Source organism: Paroedura picta, chromosome 8 (genome assembly GCF_049243985.1).
Source record: "Paroedura picta isolate Pp20150507F chromosome 8, Ppicta_v3.0, whole genome shotgun sequence".
Taxonomy (NCBI): Eukaryota; Metazoa; Chordata; class Lepidosauria; order Squamata; family Gekkonidae; genus Paroedura; species Paroedura picta.
Window position 1 is genome coordinate 103,571,921 of NC_135376.1, and position 19,588 is coordinate 103,591,508.

The 19,588-nt window shown below is 61.2% G+C and overlaps 1 protein-coding gene across 1 annotated transcript; it reads right to left on the minus strand.

Annotated features, from left to right (window-relative positions):
• Positions 1 to 368: 368 nt before the first annotated feature.
• Positions 369 to 19,529, minus strand: LOC143844041 (uncharacterized). Its single transcript, XM_077350995.1, has 6 exons — positions 19,418 to 19,529; positions 18,731 to 18,931; positions 17,045 to 17,837; positions 16,392 to 16,483; positions 2,029 to 2,195; positions 369 to 1,857 (listed from the first exon to the last, which is right to left on the minus strand). Exons 1-5 carry the CDS (start codon positions 19,527 to 19,529, stop codon positions 2,176 to 2,178), a joined length of 1,218 nt encoding a protein of 405 aa, XP_077207110.1. The 3' UTR covers positions 369 to 1,857; positions 2,029 to 2,175.
• Between the last annotated feature and the right edge of the window lie 59 nt (positions 19,530 to 19,588).

Genomic DNA, 19,588 nt, shown 5'->3' on the forward strand with positions numbered 1-19,588 from the left:
CGGGGGACTACCCAGCTCACGCCTGCGGACTAGCTGTGCTCATGTAGGTGTTGAATAACCGCAGGGAGAGACTCGCATCCTGCAGGAGGCCCCCAGGGAGCCATAAGTGCTTCGGTTCGTCCCAGATTGCTGCCCTCTGCCCCCCACCCTGGAGGAAGGAGACCAGCCACTCCACGGCTGACCCCCGGATCCCTTGGATGGCAAGGCGGTGATCTAACAGCTCATGGTCCACTAGATCCAACGCTGCCCTAGGATCTAATAATGACAACACTTTATTGCCATTGTTGTAAGTGCATTCCCAGTAAGGACATCTGAGCAGAAAGAGGTTTTCTTAAAAGATTTATTTTGCAAATATAGAAAGATGCACAAAAATACACAAAAAAATAACGAACAAGAGAAGGATAGACAATTAAATAGCAGGCACACAAATTAGTTAATCAAAGAGAACTGTTCTGATAAGCTGTTATGAATTCCAGATATGATGTGGATTCTTTTAAAAATAAAATAAAGCCTGGCTGTTAATGTTAATTAAATAGCTTCCTATTATTCTGTTCATTTATCTAGTAAAGAATTAAGCTAAAAGGAAAACTGTGAACTTCATTGGCTGATGAAGCTAAGTTCAATGGATCTGTCTATCTCTAATCAGTGTGAGCTGATCCTTTTATTAAATTAACCTTTGAGCTCTGAGACTCCAACAAATTATTCATGGCCCTGAATGAGGATCAGATCTTTATCAGCTCAGCTGCGGAAATGAACTGTTTGTGTTTGGGAAGGAGGAGGAAGCATTTCTTCAGTCACTGCAAGGCATTCTGGGAGACTCAGAGAGCCACCCCAGCCAGGCCACGCCCTCAAGGCTGCCGGGATGAAAAGAGTCATAGAATCACTCCCAGAGCTGACATCTTTCAGCAGCATAAACATGAAAAGTAGCTGGGGAATCCCAAAGAAGCGTCTGTGAGAAATGAACATCCCCCTTGCTGGCCTTCAGGCACTGCAGCATCCTTTCTCAACTTCGTTACCCTTGAGAAACCCCGGGAACATTCTTCAGGCTTCGAGACACCCCAGGATATGGTCAGGAAGCAGAGCTGTGGGCATGCCCACCCGGGGCCCCTCCAAGCCCATCGAGGCCATTTGGGGAGGAAAGGGAGGGGCAACAGTTTTGTGCAGGAGAAGTGATTGGCACCTGAACCTGGGAGACAAGGGACCTATAGCTTTCCCGGGTCTTCCTTGCTTGGCGAAAAGCGTGGTGAAGTGATGTGGGTGTTTCTCAGGTTGGGAGAGTGGAATTTGCAGGATTCAGAGGATGGAGGGTGTTGGGGAATGTTGCCACAAGAAGATCTTTTTGTTGAGGGTGTTTGTTAGCGGTTCCGCCTCCTCTTGCAGAAGAGGGACAAGTGGAGTTCCCTCAGGATCTGTCCTGGGGCCTGTGTTGTTCAACATATCTAGAAATGCTTTGGATGAAGGAATAGAGGGCAGATGGTGAGGGGTGGCCAGAAGGGATTGTGTCTGAGCTTGGCTCTTCTGGCCGTTTCTTGCATGCTCAGGGAAATACTGATGGCCTCTTTGGGGTCAGAAGGCGAATTTTCTCCAGACTAGCAAGGAATACTGGCCAGGAATTTTTTTTTGGGGGGGGGATCATCTGGACATGGAATAGGGGGTCACAGTGGAGTGGACTAGATGACCCTGGAGGTCCCTTCCAACTCTATGGTTCTACGATCCAGCCGAAGGAATGTGTCGGATTCAGTGGCCAGGGGTCCTTGGGAGCCACCGAGCAGCTTTGCAGCAACGCAGGGGCCGGAGGGTCTGGGCTCCATCTCTGACTGCTGCTGCATTTCCGTAGAAAGTGAAGTGGATTCTCCCCTGGGAGAATGAATGAATGAATGAATGAATGAATGAACGGCCAAGTCTGGTAATTAACTTGGGGGAAGAGACAACTATTCCCATAATCCTTTGCGAAAATGTGCATGACCAAAATAAATTTGATGACAATATGGATTTAAAAACCAAAAGATGCCTTTTGAGAAATCTCACCTCGATGGGATGAATGCTAGGATGACTGGAGCCAACTCCTACCTGGTCCAGAAGCGGAAGGGCAGCGGACCTGGAGAGCCAGTCCGGGAATCTTTGTCGCTCCGGCCATTTATGGCTGGCCATTCTCACGGAGACTCCCTCGCCCCCTTACGCCGTTTCCCGGGATCCTGAGACAGATCGAGCAGATGGATACCGTTTATTGTTTCTATATTGATCAACGGTTCTGAATGGACAAGAATGAATTTTGCATTTTAGGTGTATTTATATGTATTATCATGTTTTACATTAGGAGAGCCACCCTGAGCCTCTGGGAAAGTGGCACATAAGCACGAAAAGGGAGGGGAGGAAACGAAAGAGAGGGGGGGGGGAGGGAGGGGGAGGGGAGGCACTGTGCCACTGAGAACTTGATTTTCTCGTTTTTTAAAAATTATTCTCTTTTCATTGATGGTAGCCTCCAAATATTACTTTCATTTCAAAGTCAGTGGGGAAACTGTGTGTGTGTGTGTGTGTGTGTGTGTGTACAGTCCATATCAGGATCTGTGAGTTTGGCCCTCTGACCCCAGCCCTCCAGCACCCCCCCCCACACACACACACACACACACAGCCCGCCAGCCAGCCAGCCTGGTCAGTGCCAGCCTCTGTGCTCTCTGGGTGGGTTTCCCTGGTTCTCCCCCCCTCCCCTGCCAAGGCCTTCCCCAGAGGGGAAGGAAGGGGGCAGGCTGGGGCTGCAGGGGGGGCCAAGGAAAGAGCCCCTCAAAAGCCACTCCTTTCTCAAGGGGCTGGGGGGCCCAGAGGGAGAGGGGCCAAGGCGAGGTCTGGAGGGGGGGGGGTTGAAAGGGCTCTCCCTGGAGCTTCTGGGAGCACAGGGACCTCAGTGGGGTGCAGTGCCAGAGAGCTGGCTTTCTCTCGAGCAGATGACCCCTGTAATGGGGGATCAGTTGGATTTGGGGAATGCCCGGTCCCTCCCAAGGAGCGGCCCATTAGATGGCCAAGGCCTCGTGGCCCCTTGAGCCCACTGGCGCTTCCTGCCGCCGCTCCCGGCCGGCCCGGGAGAAGGCAGAAGTAGGGCGGGAGGGAGGGCGGGAGGGAGGGAGGGAGGCGGCCGAGAGGGCGGGTCTCCGCCTGCCTCTTTGAGGCCTCGGCCGGTTTCTGCTTCGAGAGGCCTCGCCCCTGCCCCCCTCCCCCTCCCCCTCCCCCTCCCGCCGCCGCCGCCGCTGCCAGGGGCTGAGGTGCCGCCATCGAGGTTAACGGTGCGGAAGAATACAAAAAAATTTCATTGAGGAGGATTATAAAAGTTACTAGCTGGAACATTAACAGAAGAGTAACTTGTAAAAAATGCAATATTACAATATTCACAAGGACGGTAGAGCGTGGTAAAGCTATAAAATTCAGCATTAAAATCTTCTACAGCCGCGATAACCCAGTTAACAAACAGCGTCTTGGAACTACTTTTTTCTCGGGGCAGGGGAGCCGCTGTCCTCGCCCCACGCCGGCGTCCGGATCGCGGGCAGAGCTGCTGCGGGCGGGCGGGCGGGCGGGCGGGAGCGCGCATCTCTCCGCGGCCACTCTGGGCAGGCCGGGAGACTCGGCGGGAGGCCGCAGCCGCGAGAGGGCCGAGGCCTCCGTGCTTCCGGCGGTCGGGGGAGGGGGCGTCCGGGCTTCTTCTCCGTCGCCCCGTCCGGAGCTCCTCGGCCCGCCGTCCAGGCCGGCCCCGCTCCCTTTCGGGCCTCCCCTGGCCAGAGGGCGCCGGAGGGCGGCGTGGAGAGCCCCGTCGGGGCTGAGCCCGGAGTTTGTCGGGCGGGAAATGCGGCTCGCCGCTGCGCCTGGCCCTTCGCCGCCGCCCTCGGGGCCAGGCTGTTCCCGTGCGCCAGCGGGCGGCGGGGCGGGCCCAGGAGTCTCCGCGGGACGCTGTCGGGGGCAAACGGGGGGCCGCCCTCGGAGAACAGCCTGCTCCCCGGCGGCAGCGCCTCGCGGGCCCGGGAGACCCCCGGCAGGAGGGAGGGAGGGAGGGGGCGGCGGGTTTTCCCCGTCGGGCAAAGAACCTTCCCGAGGGGCGGCCTGCAGCCCCTTCGGCCCGCCCTTATTGTATCCCTGCTCTTCCTGGCCAGGGTGGGAGTCCAGGCGGACGCTGCTGAGGATCGCGTCAGGAACAAGAGTTTGGCTTCCCGGAGGGAGAGATCCCGGAGCCTGGTTCGTTCCCAGCCAGAGACCAGACAGGGAAGGCCCCGCCCAGCCGCAATGCCCGAGCGGAATTCTGCCTTTGCACATGGAGGTTCCACCGAGCCGTCTTTGCAGATATCCGTTGATGGGTTCTTTCCGTTTCTCCGATCCCGCCGCCTTTTCTTTCGCTGAATTTCCCCCCTCCCCGTTGATTAGGGCTGTTAGAAAGAAGGGAAGGGGAGCGGCTGCCGGAAGGAGTCTGGGGGTTCAAATGTGCCCTGATTCGAAGGGGGGGGGGAGCTCGGCCGGGGGGGGGGGGGGGCGTTTAGCAAGGTTCAAAATGACTCATATATTCAATAAAATTTGAGTCCTGTAGCTCCTTTAAGATAAGGTGACCAGATTTTAACATTGATATAAAGCGGGACACCATTGACGGGGGAGGGGGGGGTTCTTGATTTTAAATTTGGTCTATACATATAATTTGGTCTATATTTTCATAGAAGGCATAGAACGCAAAAATAGTATTGTGTATATATATATATATTTAATTTCAACATACGTACAATTTGCCAGGGGCCCGCAGATGTCCCTCCAAAAGGGGGACCATCTATCTGGTCGCCTGACTTTAAGAGCAACCCAGCTTGATTCAAGGTGCCGGCACTCAAATCGTGGCCGGCCTTCAAGGCGCTCGCGGACTCTGCGTTTCTTGCGCGACTTCAGACCCACCCGGCTGCGCCCTGGGATCGATCGCGTACTCAAGAACGCGGTGCTTGGTGGCCTCCGGAGGGGGAGGAGAGAGCAAAGCTGCCTTCTGGGCGAGTCTCCCCCCGCCCCCGCCCCCGCCCCCGCTTCCGTCAGTTTTGTGCATGGGGGAAGGGGCGGGGGAGAGAATCGCTTTAGCTGCTCCGAAGTGCGATTCAGTTCCCCGGGGAGCCGGCAGACAGTTTGTGGAGACGCTACTCCAGATTTTCCGACTATGATAAATATGATAATTTGTATAAAATTTGAATGGGTTCTTGTTTTCAGGGAGAATGCCTCCGATGATGAATGTCCCTGATTTTCAGATAGATGGTTGATAAAAAGTGTATTGAATTGTTGAAAGCGATTTTAATTTTAATTCTCTACCTGCAGATGTCTAATAATAATAATGTCTCCTAATAAAATGGGAAGGTGTCAGTTTAAGAAGGCGGCATCGCGCTTGACTTCCCCTTCCTGTCCCCACACTGTGACAACATTAACCTCTTCGTATAAAAAAGCACATAAAATTATTATAATTACAGAGTTATTAATTTTAAAAAGAGGGTGAGCGGGATTTTTATGATTATTAATAGAGCTCACAGATCCTACCCCTGGAAGGAAATCCCGGCGGGAGGAGGAGGAGGAGGAGGAGGACGGCGCGGGGCCGCTGATGATCCCAAACGCATTTCGGGCGTTCGATGAGCGCAACCCGAATCCGGCCGGCGCGGCCCCGCGCGTCTCTCCTCCCAGCGCGCCCCGGGGGGCCAGGGGCCAAGCGACGTCCGAGCAGCCTCGGGGCCCCTCGTCGTGGCTCGCGGGCCGGGCGGTTTGGGGGAGGAGCGGGGGGGGGGAGGGCCCGAGCGCCCTGCGTGGCTCCTTCCTCGGGGTCGGCGGGCCTGGTCCTCCGGCGTCGTTCGTGGGCTGTGGTGGGTGGCCCCAGGGCCTGGCTTCGTGCCCGGAGAGCCGCCTCGGCGAGAAAGCAAACGAATGAAATCAGACTCGGATGGGGCCCGCCTGAAACAGCTTGCCCCGCCGCCCTCCCGGCCGCCTTCCTTTCCGGGAGCCAGAGCTCGCCAGCGCCCGTCGGGGGGGGGGGGGAGCGGGGAGTGTCCCACGAGGAGGAAGGCCTGCCCGGCAGCGGCCGCTCCGCCCCCCGAGCCCGCTCGCCTCGCCTTGGCAGGACCCGCTCCTGGTGCCCAGGGCGCCCTTTGCCACACGGCCGTGGGCCGCCTCGCCAGAAGCCTGCGGCAGGCGGCTTACAAAGAGCCTAGCGGGCGGGGGTGGGGCGTGTGTCCACAGTGGTCCCGGCAACCACGGATGACCAGATGCCCCCCCCACACACACACACGGACGGGGGAGAGCGGCCAGAGGGCCGGCCGAGGGGACTTCGGCCCTGCAACTCCGGCTGATCTCTGCGGCGCTTGCCGCTCCAGGGCAGTCTGGCCATCAGCATTGCGGCCCCCGGACGTTCCAGCGGAGGGGGGGGGGGGAGACGTCGGGAAGGCGCCTTGGGGTTGCCAGCCTCCAGGTGGCCCCTTGAATTCTCCCGCAATTCCCAATCCTTTCAAGACCCCAGAGACCCCTCAGAACAGGGCAACTTTGGAAGGAGGACACCGCCCCTCCCTCCCCTCCCAGAGCCCCACCTCCCCCAGAATCCTTCACCAAATCGCCAATAAAATTCTGCCCAAAGTTGGCAAGCAGACCCCCAGTCTCGCTGTGCTGGGGGAGGGGGGAGAGATGGGCCTCGGGAGTCTTGATCCTGAGACCGTCTTCGGCGCCGGGAGAGGCCCAAAGATCTCCGTGGCTCGTTCCGGTCGCCTCGAACTGTCTCCTCCGCCGTCCTCGCAGCCCCCTCCGCGGGCTGGACCGGCCTCCAGGCATTCTCGCACGGCCCCTCCCCGGCGGCCTCTGCTTCCCCAGGACCGACCCGCCGCCCCCTGAGCAAGCCTTGCTGCGAGTCCGTTTTTCGTGAACTTGGAGAAGGGGGAGGCTGGCCCTGTGGATCTCAGGCCCCGCCATTGTCAGGGCTCGATCCGGTGCGGTTCCTCTTCGGAAAACCATTGGACGCTTAAATGCGGGCGAGGGCATTTTTATTCACCGGGGAAGAGGTTTTTTTTTTGGGGGGGGGCTTCTGTCACCTCCTCCTCCACCTCCGAGGCCTTTCCAGCGGGAGAGCGGCCTACTCCAGCGCCCGCAAAGAACGCTTCGGTCAGGAGGCGCCGAGATCCCGGGGCGGGGGCGGCGGCCAAGGCCTGACTTGCCGAGAAACGCCTCCGGGGCCACGCGAGCCCCGGCAGCATCCGACCCTGGCAAGGCTTCTGGCTCGGCCACTAGGCCCAGGCGCCTTGGGAGACGGTACCTCTGAGCGCGTGTAGAGCGCGGGGATGCTGCCTGCCGCCAGTCTGCCGCTCCACCTCCTCACACGCCCCGCGGGGGGTGGGCGTGGGGAGGCCAGACTGAGTCTAGACAGGCAAAAGAAGGGGATCCCTGGAGCCTTGGGCTCCTTTCCAGAGAACCGCTACGAGGGACGGCCGGGGCACCCGAGAGTGGCTCCAGCACCTTCTAAGTGGGAGAGAGACGGGGCTCCTTCCGCGCGACTGAAGAGGGGTGGGATGTGGGGCTCCAGGCCGTGCAGCTGGTTTGTGCCTGCCTGCCTGCCTGCCTGCCTGCCGCTGCAGCTCCAGGAAGAGAGCCGTGCCAAGTCGGAGGGCTTCTCGGACAGCAGCTCCCGGCGCTCGGCCTTTGCCTGCAGTGGCCCCGCGAAGCGTGCGGCGGCTCTCTGCAAGAGGCCGAGAAAAAGTGGAGAACCAGCGAGCGGGCCGCGGCGGCCTTCCACGGGCCTCCCTTTCTCTGCAGCCCCCAGAGCAGAACCGCCTGTCCTGCGCCGACGCCGGGGGGGGGGGGGCGGTGAGAGCGGTGGAGGAGAAGCGGGGGTGGAGCGGCGCAGCCTGGCTGAGCGGCACAACCGGAGCCGGCCCTTGGTGCAAGGGTCTGGCAAAAGGCCCACCCCAAATCTGCTTGCATTGCTGACGAGAAGGCCTTGGGCTCATTCTCTCACGCGTGCATCCTCAGAGCACGAGACGTGACAGGCGTCCGCCCCCCCCCCCGCCCTCCCTCCTCTCCCAAAGGTCAGAGCGGGAAGCAGCCGGGGCCGCCCCGTCCAGGGAGGAACCGCGCCACAAGAGGCCCTCCGGAGGCCACCGCTGCGCAAATCCGCTCTCAGCGGCACAGCCCCAGGAGGCGAAGCCACTGCGCAGCAAACGGGCAGCGCTGGCGCTGAATACTCGAAGCAGAAGGAAGAAGGAAAAACAGCACCCAAGAGTTCCGAAGGCCGGCAAGGGAGGCCCAGCCGGAAGCGCCACGAACTGGCGGCCAGTCCCGCTTCTAAACCCCGCAGCGGCCACGATGGGACGGGAACGGCCGAAGCAGGCGGTCGGGGCGGCCTCAGATCGATCCCGGCCGGTCCCCTCTCGAGGTGGCCTCGGTGGTCTTCGCTCACCCGGAAGAGATCCCCTGGAAGCGAAGCCAACAGCCGACAAAAAGAAAGGAGTGGGGGACGGCTACCCCAAGGAAAGCGAAGAAGAGCTTCTGCGGGAAATTGCTTTAGGATGCTTAGGGCTGATCCTGCGTAGAGCAGGGGGTTGGACTAGATGGCCTGTATGGCCCCCTCCAACTCTATGATTCTATGATTCTATCTATGAAATGTACACAGGCAGCTTTTGTCAGGCCACAGGAAAAAAAGCCTTGAGAAGAAGGCTGGCCGCCTGAAGGGGAAGCTCAGGCGTGGACAGTATTTGAAGGACGCAGAGAATCTACCGGATTGTGAAAATACTTGGAATGGCCTCCAGAACGGAAGAACTCGTTCTGGCCTGGGCTGGCTGCACAAGAGCAGGGATCTCAAAGAAGCGTCTGGGAGTCAGGATTCAGAAGACCTGTGAGGACAGCAAAAGTGGGCTTCCCAAGCAAACCATACAACAGTCGACCACGTGGCCTGTGCCCACTAAACTGCGGCCCTCCAGATGTTCATGGCCAGTGAATGCTGGCAGGGGCTCATGGGAATTGTAGTCCATGGACATCTGGAGGGCTGCCGTTTGACAACCCCTGGGCTAGAAGGACCGGCGTCATAGAGTTGCAGCTGCCTTGCACAAATTGTGGCTTGCCATCCCTCCGAAATTCATGGGAAACCAGACCAGGCCTGGTCACGGAGAATGATGAAACAGAGAGTGTTGGGGACCCCCTGATGTCACAATTATAGGGGGGGGGGAACGTTTGGATCACTGATTCTGCAAACCCAGGAGACAGCAGAATGGGAAAGAAAGGAGGATCACAAAATATCAAGACCTAGAAATAGGGAGCCTCTGGGAGAAGAAAGGCGCCAGCATCCTGCTCGTGGCCCCTGGAGCCCTCGGAGCAGTGCCTGGAAGTCCCAAGAGACCCCTGGACATCTGGGGCAGGGAGCAAAGGAGCCCAGCTCAGCTCCTGAAGGCCACATTGCTTGGAGCAGCAAGAATCCTGCGAAGAAACATCTGCAGATCACAAGCACTTGGCTGGAGCTCAAGTCGCACAACACCATCTACCAGTCAAATATCAGACGGTTGTTAATAATAATAATAATAATAATAATAATAATAATAATAATAATAATAATAATAATAATAAATGTGTTACACCGTAGGACTGCATCTGGAATGCTTCCATGTCTGAGAGGGGGGAGAGGAAACAGCAGCAAGTCGCATCCTAAAGAGGCGCAGGCAGAAACTTCACCGGTCAAGAGGCACTGAAGGGTGTAACATCGCGATCGCTTTGCAGTACTTGGGCAACCTTGTCCTGAGCGCAGAGGCCCTGCGCAGGCCCACGCCCTTTCCTCCAGGGTAGGAGCCCCGTGTGCACGCCCACTCCCTCCTCAGATACAATAAGGTGGAACGCGTCTAGGCAGAGTGTGAGAATAAATTAGGCAGTATGACGAAAATGGTTGTGATTTTCATTAGGCTGCATGTTCATTTACTCTCACGCAGCCCTTCAACGTTTGAACGGGTGACTCCCATTCCGTCCCACTGTCTCGGCGGGAGTGCACAGGGAAGCTGGAGGAAACAGGCGGGTCTTCAAGGTGCCCCTGCTGGACTCTCCGCTTGCTCGGCTGCTTCAGGCCAAGAGGGCTGCCCAGCAGAGTCCCTTCTCCTGGAAGGGCCCCGCCTCTCCCTCGCTCAGGGCCGCTGGAGGCCCTGGAAGGGGAGAAGGGCGGGCGAAGGACCGGTCCCCTCAGGGGCCTCAAGGGCCCCTGCCCAGTAGGAGGCTGAACCCGATGCCGGCCCTTGGGCCATCTTCAAAGCCTTTTCAGGTGGGTTTCGTAACCTCCGGACACCACCGGACACGTGCCTGTGGATCCCCAGGGGGGAACCACTAAGGGGGAACCTACTCCGAATGCCGCGTTGTGAATTCAGCAGGAACTGGGAGGCTGCCGTCATTCAGCGGAATCCACCTTGGCCTGAGTTTTTAGGAGCTTCCGATTTAGGTCTCGGACCACTCATTCGGTAGTACACGCCGGTTCAATTCGTGGCGCTTGGCCTGTTCCCTTCCTGGGGTTGCCAGGGAGTGGGGCGTGGCTGCGGCCTTAACCAGTTCCTCCTTCCCCTCCTGCGCGGGTCTCCTTCGTGTTTACACCATTTTGCTGCCGATCTGGAGCTCTCTGTCCGATCTGCTCTAAGGTTAACTTCCCACTGGTGGCTTAAGCCGATGTCCATGTCCGCCGAAGAAGGCTCAGTAAGCGGCCGGCTGGAGGTGGCAGGGCCGGCCCTGCGGACCCCGCGGGACCCCTCTTGAAACACCCGTTGCGCGTCTTTCGGAGGCCCTGGCGGGCTTTGGGGTTTTATGGCACAGAAGTATTGGCGTCTCTCTAACCCGAATGCCTTTGAAGCCCGTTGCAATGGCTTTCCTAAAACCGAAGTCAGTTCGTCTGGCGAACCTTCGGTCTGCCTTGCTCCGTCTCGGAGACCCGCAGATTGCTAGGGGGGGGGGGGAATCTCTGTTCCACCCCCTACCCCCACCAGCTATGGCAAGTCCCAGGGGTCTTTCTGGGCTCCGGGTGCCCACGGTCACCATTTAAACCTGATCCTCTTCTCGGATAACTGGTTTCCCGTCAGCATTTGGGGTTTTGACTTCGGATGCGGACGCTGAGGCGAAGGGAAGAAGCGGGCGCCCGGCCCCCGCCCCTCTTGGCCCTTCTGCGGGGTCCGCTGTCTGCTTGGCGCTTTGAGCCCCTCCCTCCGCCTGCCTGTTGGCTTCCCGGCAGGTGCGACCTCCCCCGCCGAGGCCGAAGCCCGGATCCTCCCCGGGACTTGCCCGCCGGGGTCCCAGCTCGGGATCGAGGCGGGCGCCGCGGGGCTGTTGCTTTCTCCCCCTCCGTGGGGCGGTGGCCGGCCTCCGGGTGGAGACCATGCGGGCTTGGGCTGAGCCTCTGTTTCCAAGCGCGCCCCGGGCCATGGCCACCCTCGGCGGCTGCCGGCCAGAGAAGGCTCCGCGGCCCACAGGCGCCAGGGCCTTTCCCGGGAAAGGGAGGCTGCCGCCCGGAACGGAAGTGCGCCGGAGCCTCTGGCACCCCTGGCCGGGCTCTCGCGCTCTCCGAAGCACTCAGGGCCTGAGGGGGGGGGGGCTGCAGGTGAGAGGTGTCACGTGTGAAAAACCCGACGCGAGTGTAACCTGTGCAGCCGTTTGGGCGGCCTGAAACGGACGGCGGCGTCGGCGGGGAAGGGCAGGAGCCTCCATCTGCTTGTAAGGAAGAGCCAGCACGCGGCGGTCACGTTGCAACTGGCTAAATTCGGGGTCTGCATCACACCCACATGAATGGGAAGAGCGATCCAAAGCGAGTAGTTTTTGAAAAACCCGTAGGCAGATGGGCCCTGCGTTCTTGGGGGCCGCCTCTCGTGGCCCGACCACAATGGAGCCCAGGGGCCCCGTGAAGGCCCACCAAGAGGCATCCAAGGCGCGAGCTTTCGCGTGCACGCGCTTGGTCTGGGGAAGAGGGCGTGCACACGGAGCTCGTGCCTTGACGCCGTCCTGCTGGGTCTGTCTTGAGCGGGCCGGAGGGGCTCCGTGTGGTTGTGCTCCTTCAGACCAACGCGGCGACCGATCCAGCCCCACCGCGGCCTCCCCCAAAGAGGGAGACGGGTCGCACCTGGGAGGACGCCGCCCCGCCGGCTCACCTTTCCCGCTCTCTCTCCCTGGGAACTTTCCCCCTCTCGAGTTAACGATTAACCGATGCAGAACGGGCAATTTTCTTGGGAATGCGAAGTATTTCCTTCATGCTACAGACGGACAGGTCGAGTGATTAATATGGAGATATATAGATTTCAAAGAGATCGCCCCTGTGGAGGGGGAGGGCCAGAGATCACTAGGAAGAATCGGAGCCCCCCCCCGCGACCTCCCCCCGAACCCCAAACGACGGGGGCAGCGCAATCAGCGGAAGGGCCCCTCAAAGGCCCTGCACGGGCCCTTCCGTCTGGGCTTCTGCCGCCTCCAGCGAAGCCTCCTTGGGGCCACCCATCGAGTCCCAAATCGGGGTGGGGCTGGGGGTCGCTCGTCGGTGAGGCCCCGACTCTGAACAAAGCCTCCTGGGAAAGAAAGGAGGCGTCGGCGAGGGGGCTCCCCCCCCCGCCCGTGCTGCTTCCGAGCGGGCCTGTCCCAGAGGCGTCCTGCTCTCCGGGGCGGTGGGAGGCCCGTTCTCGGCCTTCCTGCCCCACCCCGAGCGGCTGAGCGCCTTCCGAAGCCTGCTTGCTGCAAGGAAGGCAGGAAGGGAGGCCGGCGTCCCGGAGCGGGTCCCGCGGGGTTTTCCCGTCCCCGGCCTCTCCCTGCCCCGCCCCTTCTTCGCCAGGGCCCTCGGGCCCCTCGCCCGACCCCCCCCCCCACCCGGGGCCCGGCTCTCGGCGGAGGAAGTCCCACCCGGCTCAAGCTGCTCGCGCTCGTGCTCGCGCTCGTGCTCGCGCCCGCCCAGGCAGCCGCGCGTGACGGATTCAACATCCACTAGTTAAATAAAAATTAATATCAGCCGCCGCCTAACTTCTAATGTCATGTTGCTTATAACTAATGAACTGATTAGCGGATAAACACCTCGGGAAGACGTGCGCGGGGCCCGCCGCTCCTCGCCAGCGCCGCCGGATCCGCCTGGCCATCCCGCCCCGCCGCCCGCAAGGGGGGAACGGGACCGGCTCGGGAGCGAGGGGGCTCTTCTCGGTCAGGCGCCGCCAGGCCCCGGAGGGCGGGTGGGGGCTTCTTTTCGCCGCCAACCCTCCCCCCCCCCCAATACCCGTGCTTGTTCCGGAGCTACTTGGGCGGAGGTCGCTCTCACCGCCACGTGCCCCCTCGCGAAGGATTAACTTGCTGCCCCCCCCCTTCTTGCTTTCCAACAAGATTCACGGGAGAATCCAAATTCAGTTTGGTCAAGGGACCTAAACCGATTTCGACCCCTTTGCTCAGTTCCAGCAGGGAAGCCGGAGTTGCTTCCGAAGGGGGGGGGGGCGGGGGCGGGGGGCGAAAGACCAGTGTCCTGGTTTGTTCCTGAAGACTTCCCACGCTACCCCCCCCCCCTCGCCCCACAATCTGGCAGCCGCAGTTCGGAATTTCTCCCTCCCTCCCTCCCCCCCCCCGGAAGGAGCCGCGGGCTGCGGGAAGGCCGTTTGTCCGGAGCCGCGTCGGAGTTGACAAGACAACGATAACAGGGGAAGCATTTTAAAACCAATTTAGCCCCTCCAGAAATGTAATTTTAATGAAGAATCGATGAGCAGCGGTTCATTTTTCCGAGGGTCCCTGTTGCAGTTGCGAGGCTTTCGATCAATGGGGCGACGGCGGGGGGCGGCCTGGGGGGGAGCTTCGCCTTTTCGCCCCGGGTCCAGGGAGTCCAGCTTCGGGGCACCCCTGCGAGGGGAGGCGCCGGGTCAACGGGCCAAACTGGATCCCACCACCCACCCCCACCCCACGGCTGCAGGAGCACCTCAAGCCCCATCGGCTCCTTTCTGTAGTCTGAGAATCTGAATTCTGGGCGCTCTCTGGGGCGGGGCCCGACCAGTGGGGGGGGGGGCTCCTGAACTCCCCCCCCCCCTCCACAGGTCGGTGGAACTCGGCCTTTCTCTTTGCACCCGATCTCACGGCCAGACTTCGAAGGAAGTCCTTGAACGACCCATTGCAAGAAGCCCCCGACCCCTGCCCAGCGAAACTGGGAGGGCTGGGGGGGGGATACGGGGAGGGAGGGAGGGGTGCCCCCCCAGCAAGCTTCCCGGGACGCCCAGGGGCCTGGTGAGGCAGCCGTCGACCTCCACCGACGGGCCATCCGAGCCCCCGAACCTTTCGCCGCTCCCTGCCGCTGCCCCCTCGGGGAAGTCTCATGCGGACGCCCCCGACGTCGGCCAGTCCCGGCTCGGCGGAGCAGCCCCTCCATCTGCGCCGAGGCTGCTCCTTTTTTCCTTGCGGGGAGGGAGCGAAGAGTCACCCCCTCCCCTTATGGAAACCGTTTAGTGTTGGGCGGTTGCCCCGAAGTCAGCGGGGAGAAGCCGGCAGGGCCCCCAAGCGAGGCGGGCAGCGGCCGAGAGGCAAGCGGAAGGCCGCGACGGGCGGGCGGGGGAGACGCGCCATTAGGCCAAGCGGCCCCGGCTCACGGCTCCGGCGGGCGGGGAGCAGGTCAGGGGACGGCGGCTGGCCGGGGAAGGGGCGGGGGGGGGGGGGCTGGCTGGGCGTCGCAGCGGCGGGCGCGCCTTCCCTTCGTTGGCCCCCTCTCCCTTCTCGTCCGGCCCGCTGTTGCCACGAAGGATTTCTTTGGCCGGTGCGGCGACGACTTTTCCCGGGGGCGTGGGAAGGGAGCCTCTGCCCCCACCCAGCGCCCCAGTTTCCTACCCCCCCCCAAAAAACCCATTTAGCTAAGGAGGAATCGTTCCTTTTCGGGGCGGACCCCCTCCCCGCCGTGCCAGGCGTTAAGCCTCCCTTCCCGAGTGGGCTGCGGCCTTTCCTCTTGGCCCGGCGGGCTTTGCTGCGCAGGAGGGCGGCCCGAGGGCCTGGGGGCGGCTTGGCCCGCTGGGGACGGGGATCTGTTCTCCTCCCGCCTCGTCCTCCCCAGCCCCACCCGGACGCGTCGCCAGGCATTCATTCGGCTTGTGCCATCGAAAAGGCCCAGTGACGCGCGGCCTGGGACTAGAAGCATTTTGTACAAAATAAAAATCGAATGTATTTAATTCCAAGGCAAACATTTCACAGCCCAACCCCAGATCGCTGGAAATCCTCTCATTAATAAGCTTAATTTTAAAAGAAGAAGCAAGGCGAGGCATACACAAGCCGCAATAAATACGTGTATTATTAAGCGACATTATTATCGGCGCCTGAGACGCCTGGCACATCCCACACACGGCCCGGCCAGCTTGCCCGTCTCCCACACAAGGCTTCTCCAAAGGAAGCGGGGACATCGCCCCCCTCTCCCCCCCCCCAGCAGTCCCCTCTGTTCCATTTCCCTTCTGTGTCTCTAAAAGATCTGCTGAAGTCCCTTTGCATCTGAGGTTTAAATAGGGAGATCAATAGAAAACAGTTGTAATGATCTAATTAATTATAGCAAAATTAAAAGCGAGTAGAAAATCAATCTCTGATGGTGTTGAAGATGGAATTAAATTGATAGTCCATCTGTTCACCTCCTCGACCGTATAAATAGGCAGCCCAAGGACGGAGCTAATGGGATCAGCCTGCCGAGCCCCCCCCCCCCCGCCCCCTGAAGTCTAAAGTTGCAAAAGCGGTTCCTGAAACGGCTCTTTGCCTCCGGGGCTCCGTTTCCCTGGGGTGCACAGAGAATCCCTGGGGGGCGAAATACGTGTCCGAGGATCCCGCAGCTCAGTCGGAGGGGAGTGCGGGGGGGGGTCTTCCCCCTCCTTCTAGCCAGCCTGCAGCCGGCGACCCCCGCCCCGGGCTGGCTTTCAGGGACCCACGACGGAAACGTCTTCGAAGAGACCCAACTAGAGAGGGTGACCGTTGCTCCCGAGGAGCCTAGTTGAATTGTAGTCACGGGACTGCGCCCCAACCTCAAACTCGGGAGTACCCCCACCCCCACCCCGAGATGGGCGGGCGGGCGGGCGGGCGGGCGGGCTGCCTGCCGTGAATTCTGGCCCGGCACGCCAAGCCGCCGGCCGGCCCTGCAGAAGCTATCGGTTTAACGTGGCCACTGCTCTGCACCACAAAGGCGCTGGCCCCGAAGCGACCCCTCTGGAGGGAGGATGAGGCCCACGCGGGAAGCCCCGGGGTGCGGCGTGTGTTGGGGAGGGGCGGCGACAAGTACTGTGTGCCTCCTTCAAATCCCCTTCGAAAAGTCTGTTCCATCTTTCGCCGGACCCCGGACCCCGCCCCCGCCCCATCGAGCCCAGCCGGACCTTCTCCAGTGGGGTCGCGTCTTCGGCGGGCCAGACCTCCCCCCCCCCCCGCGCGCCCCCCAGGCAGCCACTTACCTGCCCTCCAGGCCTTCCCCGTCCAGCAGTTCTCATCCCCTCCGGTTTTGCCTCCGGCCAGGCTCCGCCACTTGACGCCCCCTGCTCGCCCCCTGCAAAAGAAGGAAAGGGAACGACGCTCAGGCGCAGCGCCAAACGCCGGCCCGCCTTTCGGGGAGCAAGGGGAAGGCCCGGCGGGGGTGGGGTGGGTGGGGTGGGGGTCACCGGGAGGGGCTGGGGCGGCCTGGCTCCGGCAGGCTGCGGACAGCCCGGGAGAGCGGCGCCAGAGCCGGTTCACGGCCAGGATGAAGCTCGAAGAGCGGGCCCGACCCCCCCAGCTGCCCATTCGCTCTCGGCCTCCGGAGCCTCTGGCCCGCTTGGCCCGCGAGAGGGAATCCTGGGGCGAGCCTGTTTCCAGGGCCAGAAGGACAGCGGCACGGGGCGGCCTCGGCCGCTGCAACCCGTGGGCCGCGCGTGTGTCTGTGCCCCCCCCCCCCCGATCCTTTTCCTTCCCAGCCGCCGGCCAAGCACAGGCGGCAGACGGGGCGCTGCTTTCGTCCTTCCCCGGCGGGAGCTCCGTCCGGACAGCCGGGCCCAAGGGGCGCCGCCCGCTCCCTCTGCTAAGCCGGTGCCCGACACTGGAACCCCGCCGGCTCCTTCCTCCCTCTCCTTACCTGAGAGGACTCCGGCGAGGCCAGCGGGCGCCGGGCAGGAAAGGCGTCCTCTGCTTGGCAAGCGGAAGGTCTGCGGGGGCGATTCGCGGCGGGGGTGGGGGCAGGGGGGCGGTGTGTGCGAACTCCTCGGCCCGGGGCTCTCTCCCGGCGCCGCTGCCGCCAAGCGCCAGGTTTGCAGGGCTGGGAGCCCGCGCGGTGGCAGCGCAATCCCTGCGGTCCTCCTCGGCACACACAGAGACACGCAGGCACACCCCGGAGGGGGGGGGGGGAAGAGAGGCAAGAGGCCTCTCGCGAGCGGAGGGAGCGCCCAAGGCAGCCGGGCGGCAAGCGACCGAGGCGGGGAGTGGCGAGGCCCGGCCCGGCTCGCTCAGCGGCTGAGAAGCCCTCCGCCTCGCCTCGGCTCGGCTCGGCTCGGCACGCCCGCCGCCGCCCCGCGCTCTCCCCCTCGGTCGGGTCTCGCCCAGGCTGGGAAGGCGAGCGGAGGCCGCCGCACTGGGAGCCTCGTTGGCGCTCGCTGGGAGAGGGTCTCTGCCTGGACAGGGGCCTGCCTGCCTGCCTGCCTGCCTCCCCGGGGGAGGGACACGGCGACTCTGCCGCGGAGGGCTTGGACGGCAGCTCCCGTCCCTTGGCGCCCCCCCCCCGTGTTTAAACCGGTGCCTTGATGTAGTGTTAAATGCACGCGCACACCTTCTTCCTCTGCCTCCAGCATTGGGCTCCCCCCCTGCTTCGGCCTGCCCAGGGGGCCCCTCCTGACCGTGTCTGTAGGAGACTGCCCAGGAACTTTGGGGTCCAACTTAGGAGCATTTAATTGAATTCCGGCTTTTCCTGTCCTCGCCCTCTCCTCCTACTCTGCCCCGACCAATTTGTCCTTTTCATGGTGAATAATTCAATAATTCTCCCCCTTTCTTCCTCCTCCCCCCGACTCCCGCGTTCACACACACACACACGCAGGCGGGCAGGCGCACCCCCCCCTCGCAACACACAGAGGCCATTAGCAAGCCCTGTTAAAGACGAGTGACTCGAACTGACACCCGCTTTAATTAGTCTTCAGAGTCGAGCTTTACCTGGTTCCAGAATTTCAAAGGAAAGAATAAACGGGGGGGGGGGGAGGGAGGGGAGAAGGGAAACAAACCCTCCTTTATCTCTCGCTGGGAAGCGCCTCCGACGAAGTTCCCCTGGCGCTGAATTCCCTCTGCCAGGTCTGTTTTGTCACCTGCGCGTGTTTGGGGAGGAAGGCATATTTCGGCTTTGTTTGGGGTCGAAAATAAACCTTCCTTCCGGCCACAAACAAAGGTCGCCCTAAACGGATTTCCTTCAGGTTATAAAACAGGAGCCGCGGAGTTCACCGCAGGGACCATTTGCGGGGGGGGGGGGGATTGTGGTGGGGAGGGGGATATTCCAGCAATCAACTGCAGCTTTCTGTAACACTCTGTACAATTTGTTGGCTGGTTTTCTGCGAGGGAAAAGGCCTTGAAATATATATATATATATTCAATAATTCCGTCATTTAAAATGACGCCGCATCGCCGGTAACCTCTGCAGTGGATAGAAAAAGGAAGCCTTCTTTGGATCCAGAGAGACTCCACAGCGCGTGAAGGAAATGGAAAAGGATCCGCTTGACATGACGCTCCTTCGGAAGGAGCTTGCCCACAACGAGGCGGCACAAAATGAGACAGACAGACAGACTTGTGGACCTCTCGGAGGAGGGGAGAGCTGCCCCCTCCGCCAAGCCTGTCGACTGGGGCTCTCTGAATTCCCGGCGCTCGTCGTTGTCTTGGCCCCCCTGGCCCCTGCGGAGGGCTCCAACGGGGAAGCAGCTCTTCCCCGTTCTTAGGGGCGTCTCGGGCATGAGACAAACATTTGCAAAAGGCCCGAGGCGAACTATCCCTGCACCCACCCACGGACGGACGGGGTGGGGGGGACAGGGAGACTGAAGGGGCGGGGAGGGTATCTCATTACTACTGATTAAAAGGAGAGTTTAATAAGTATTTAATTCCCTCATTGGGAGTTTCAAAGAAAGAAAGAAAGAAAGAAAGAAAGAAAGAAAGAAAGAAAGAAAGAAAGAAAGAAAGAGGGAGAGAAACGGCAGGAAGGAAGGAAGGAAGGAAGGAAGAGGGATAGAGGGGCCCTTCAAAGGCTGCCCAGGCGATGAAGGGTATTTTTTTGGGGGGGCTCTTTCTCCCCCCCTCCCCCGCTGCCTCTGGGACATTAAAGCCACGGCAAAGGAGGTGTGGAGGTTTTCTGGCCCCCCCGGCGCGCCCCCACTACAGACCCCAGACGGCGGCCCCTGGTACAGACCACCGGACGCGGGCAGTCAGACCCCTTCCTTAGCCCCGCGCTCCCAGTCGATCTCCCACTCCCTGCCTCTCCCACCAAGCCGGTTCGGCTCCCTGGCCGCGGGGTCAAGCTGTCGCGTGGCGGCTGCACCAAGAGGCCGCCCGTGGGCCCAGTACGGCCGAACCAATGTCGGGGAAAAGGAAGCCATGACGGGGTGGGGGGCGGCAGGCGAGACCCCCTCCCCCTCCCCTTCAACTGCCGCTGCCC

Coding starts and splice junctions, on each gene's coding strand:
- LOC143844041 (XM_077350995.1), bottom strand. CDS start 19,529: ATGGCTTCCTTTTCCCCGACATTGGTTCGGCCGTACTGGGCCCACGGG. Junction 17,838..18,730: donor CTCCTCCGAGAGGTCCACAA/GTCTGTCTGTCT, acceptor AATGCTCCTAAG/TTGGACCCCAAAGTTCCTGG. Junction 2,196..16,391: donor GGGGAAGGCCTGGAGGGCAG/GTAAGTGGCTGC, acceptor GATCTGTCTCAG/GATCCCGGGAAACGGCGTAA.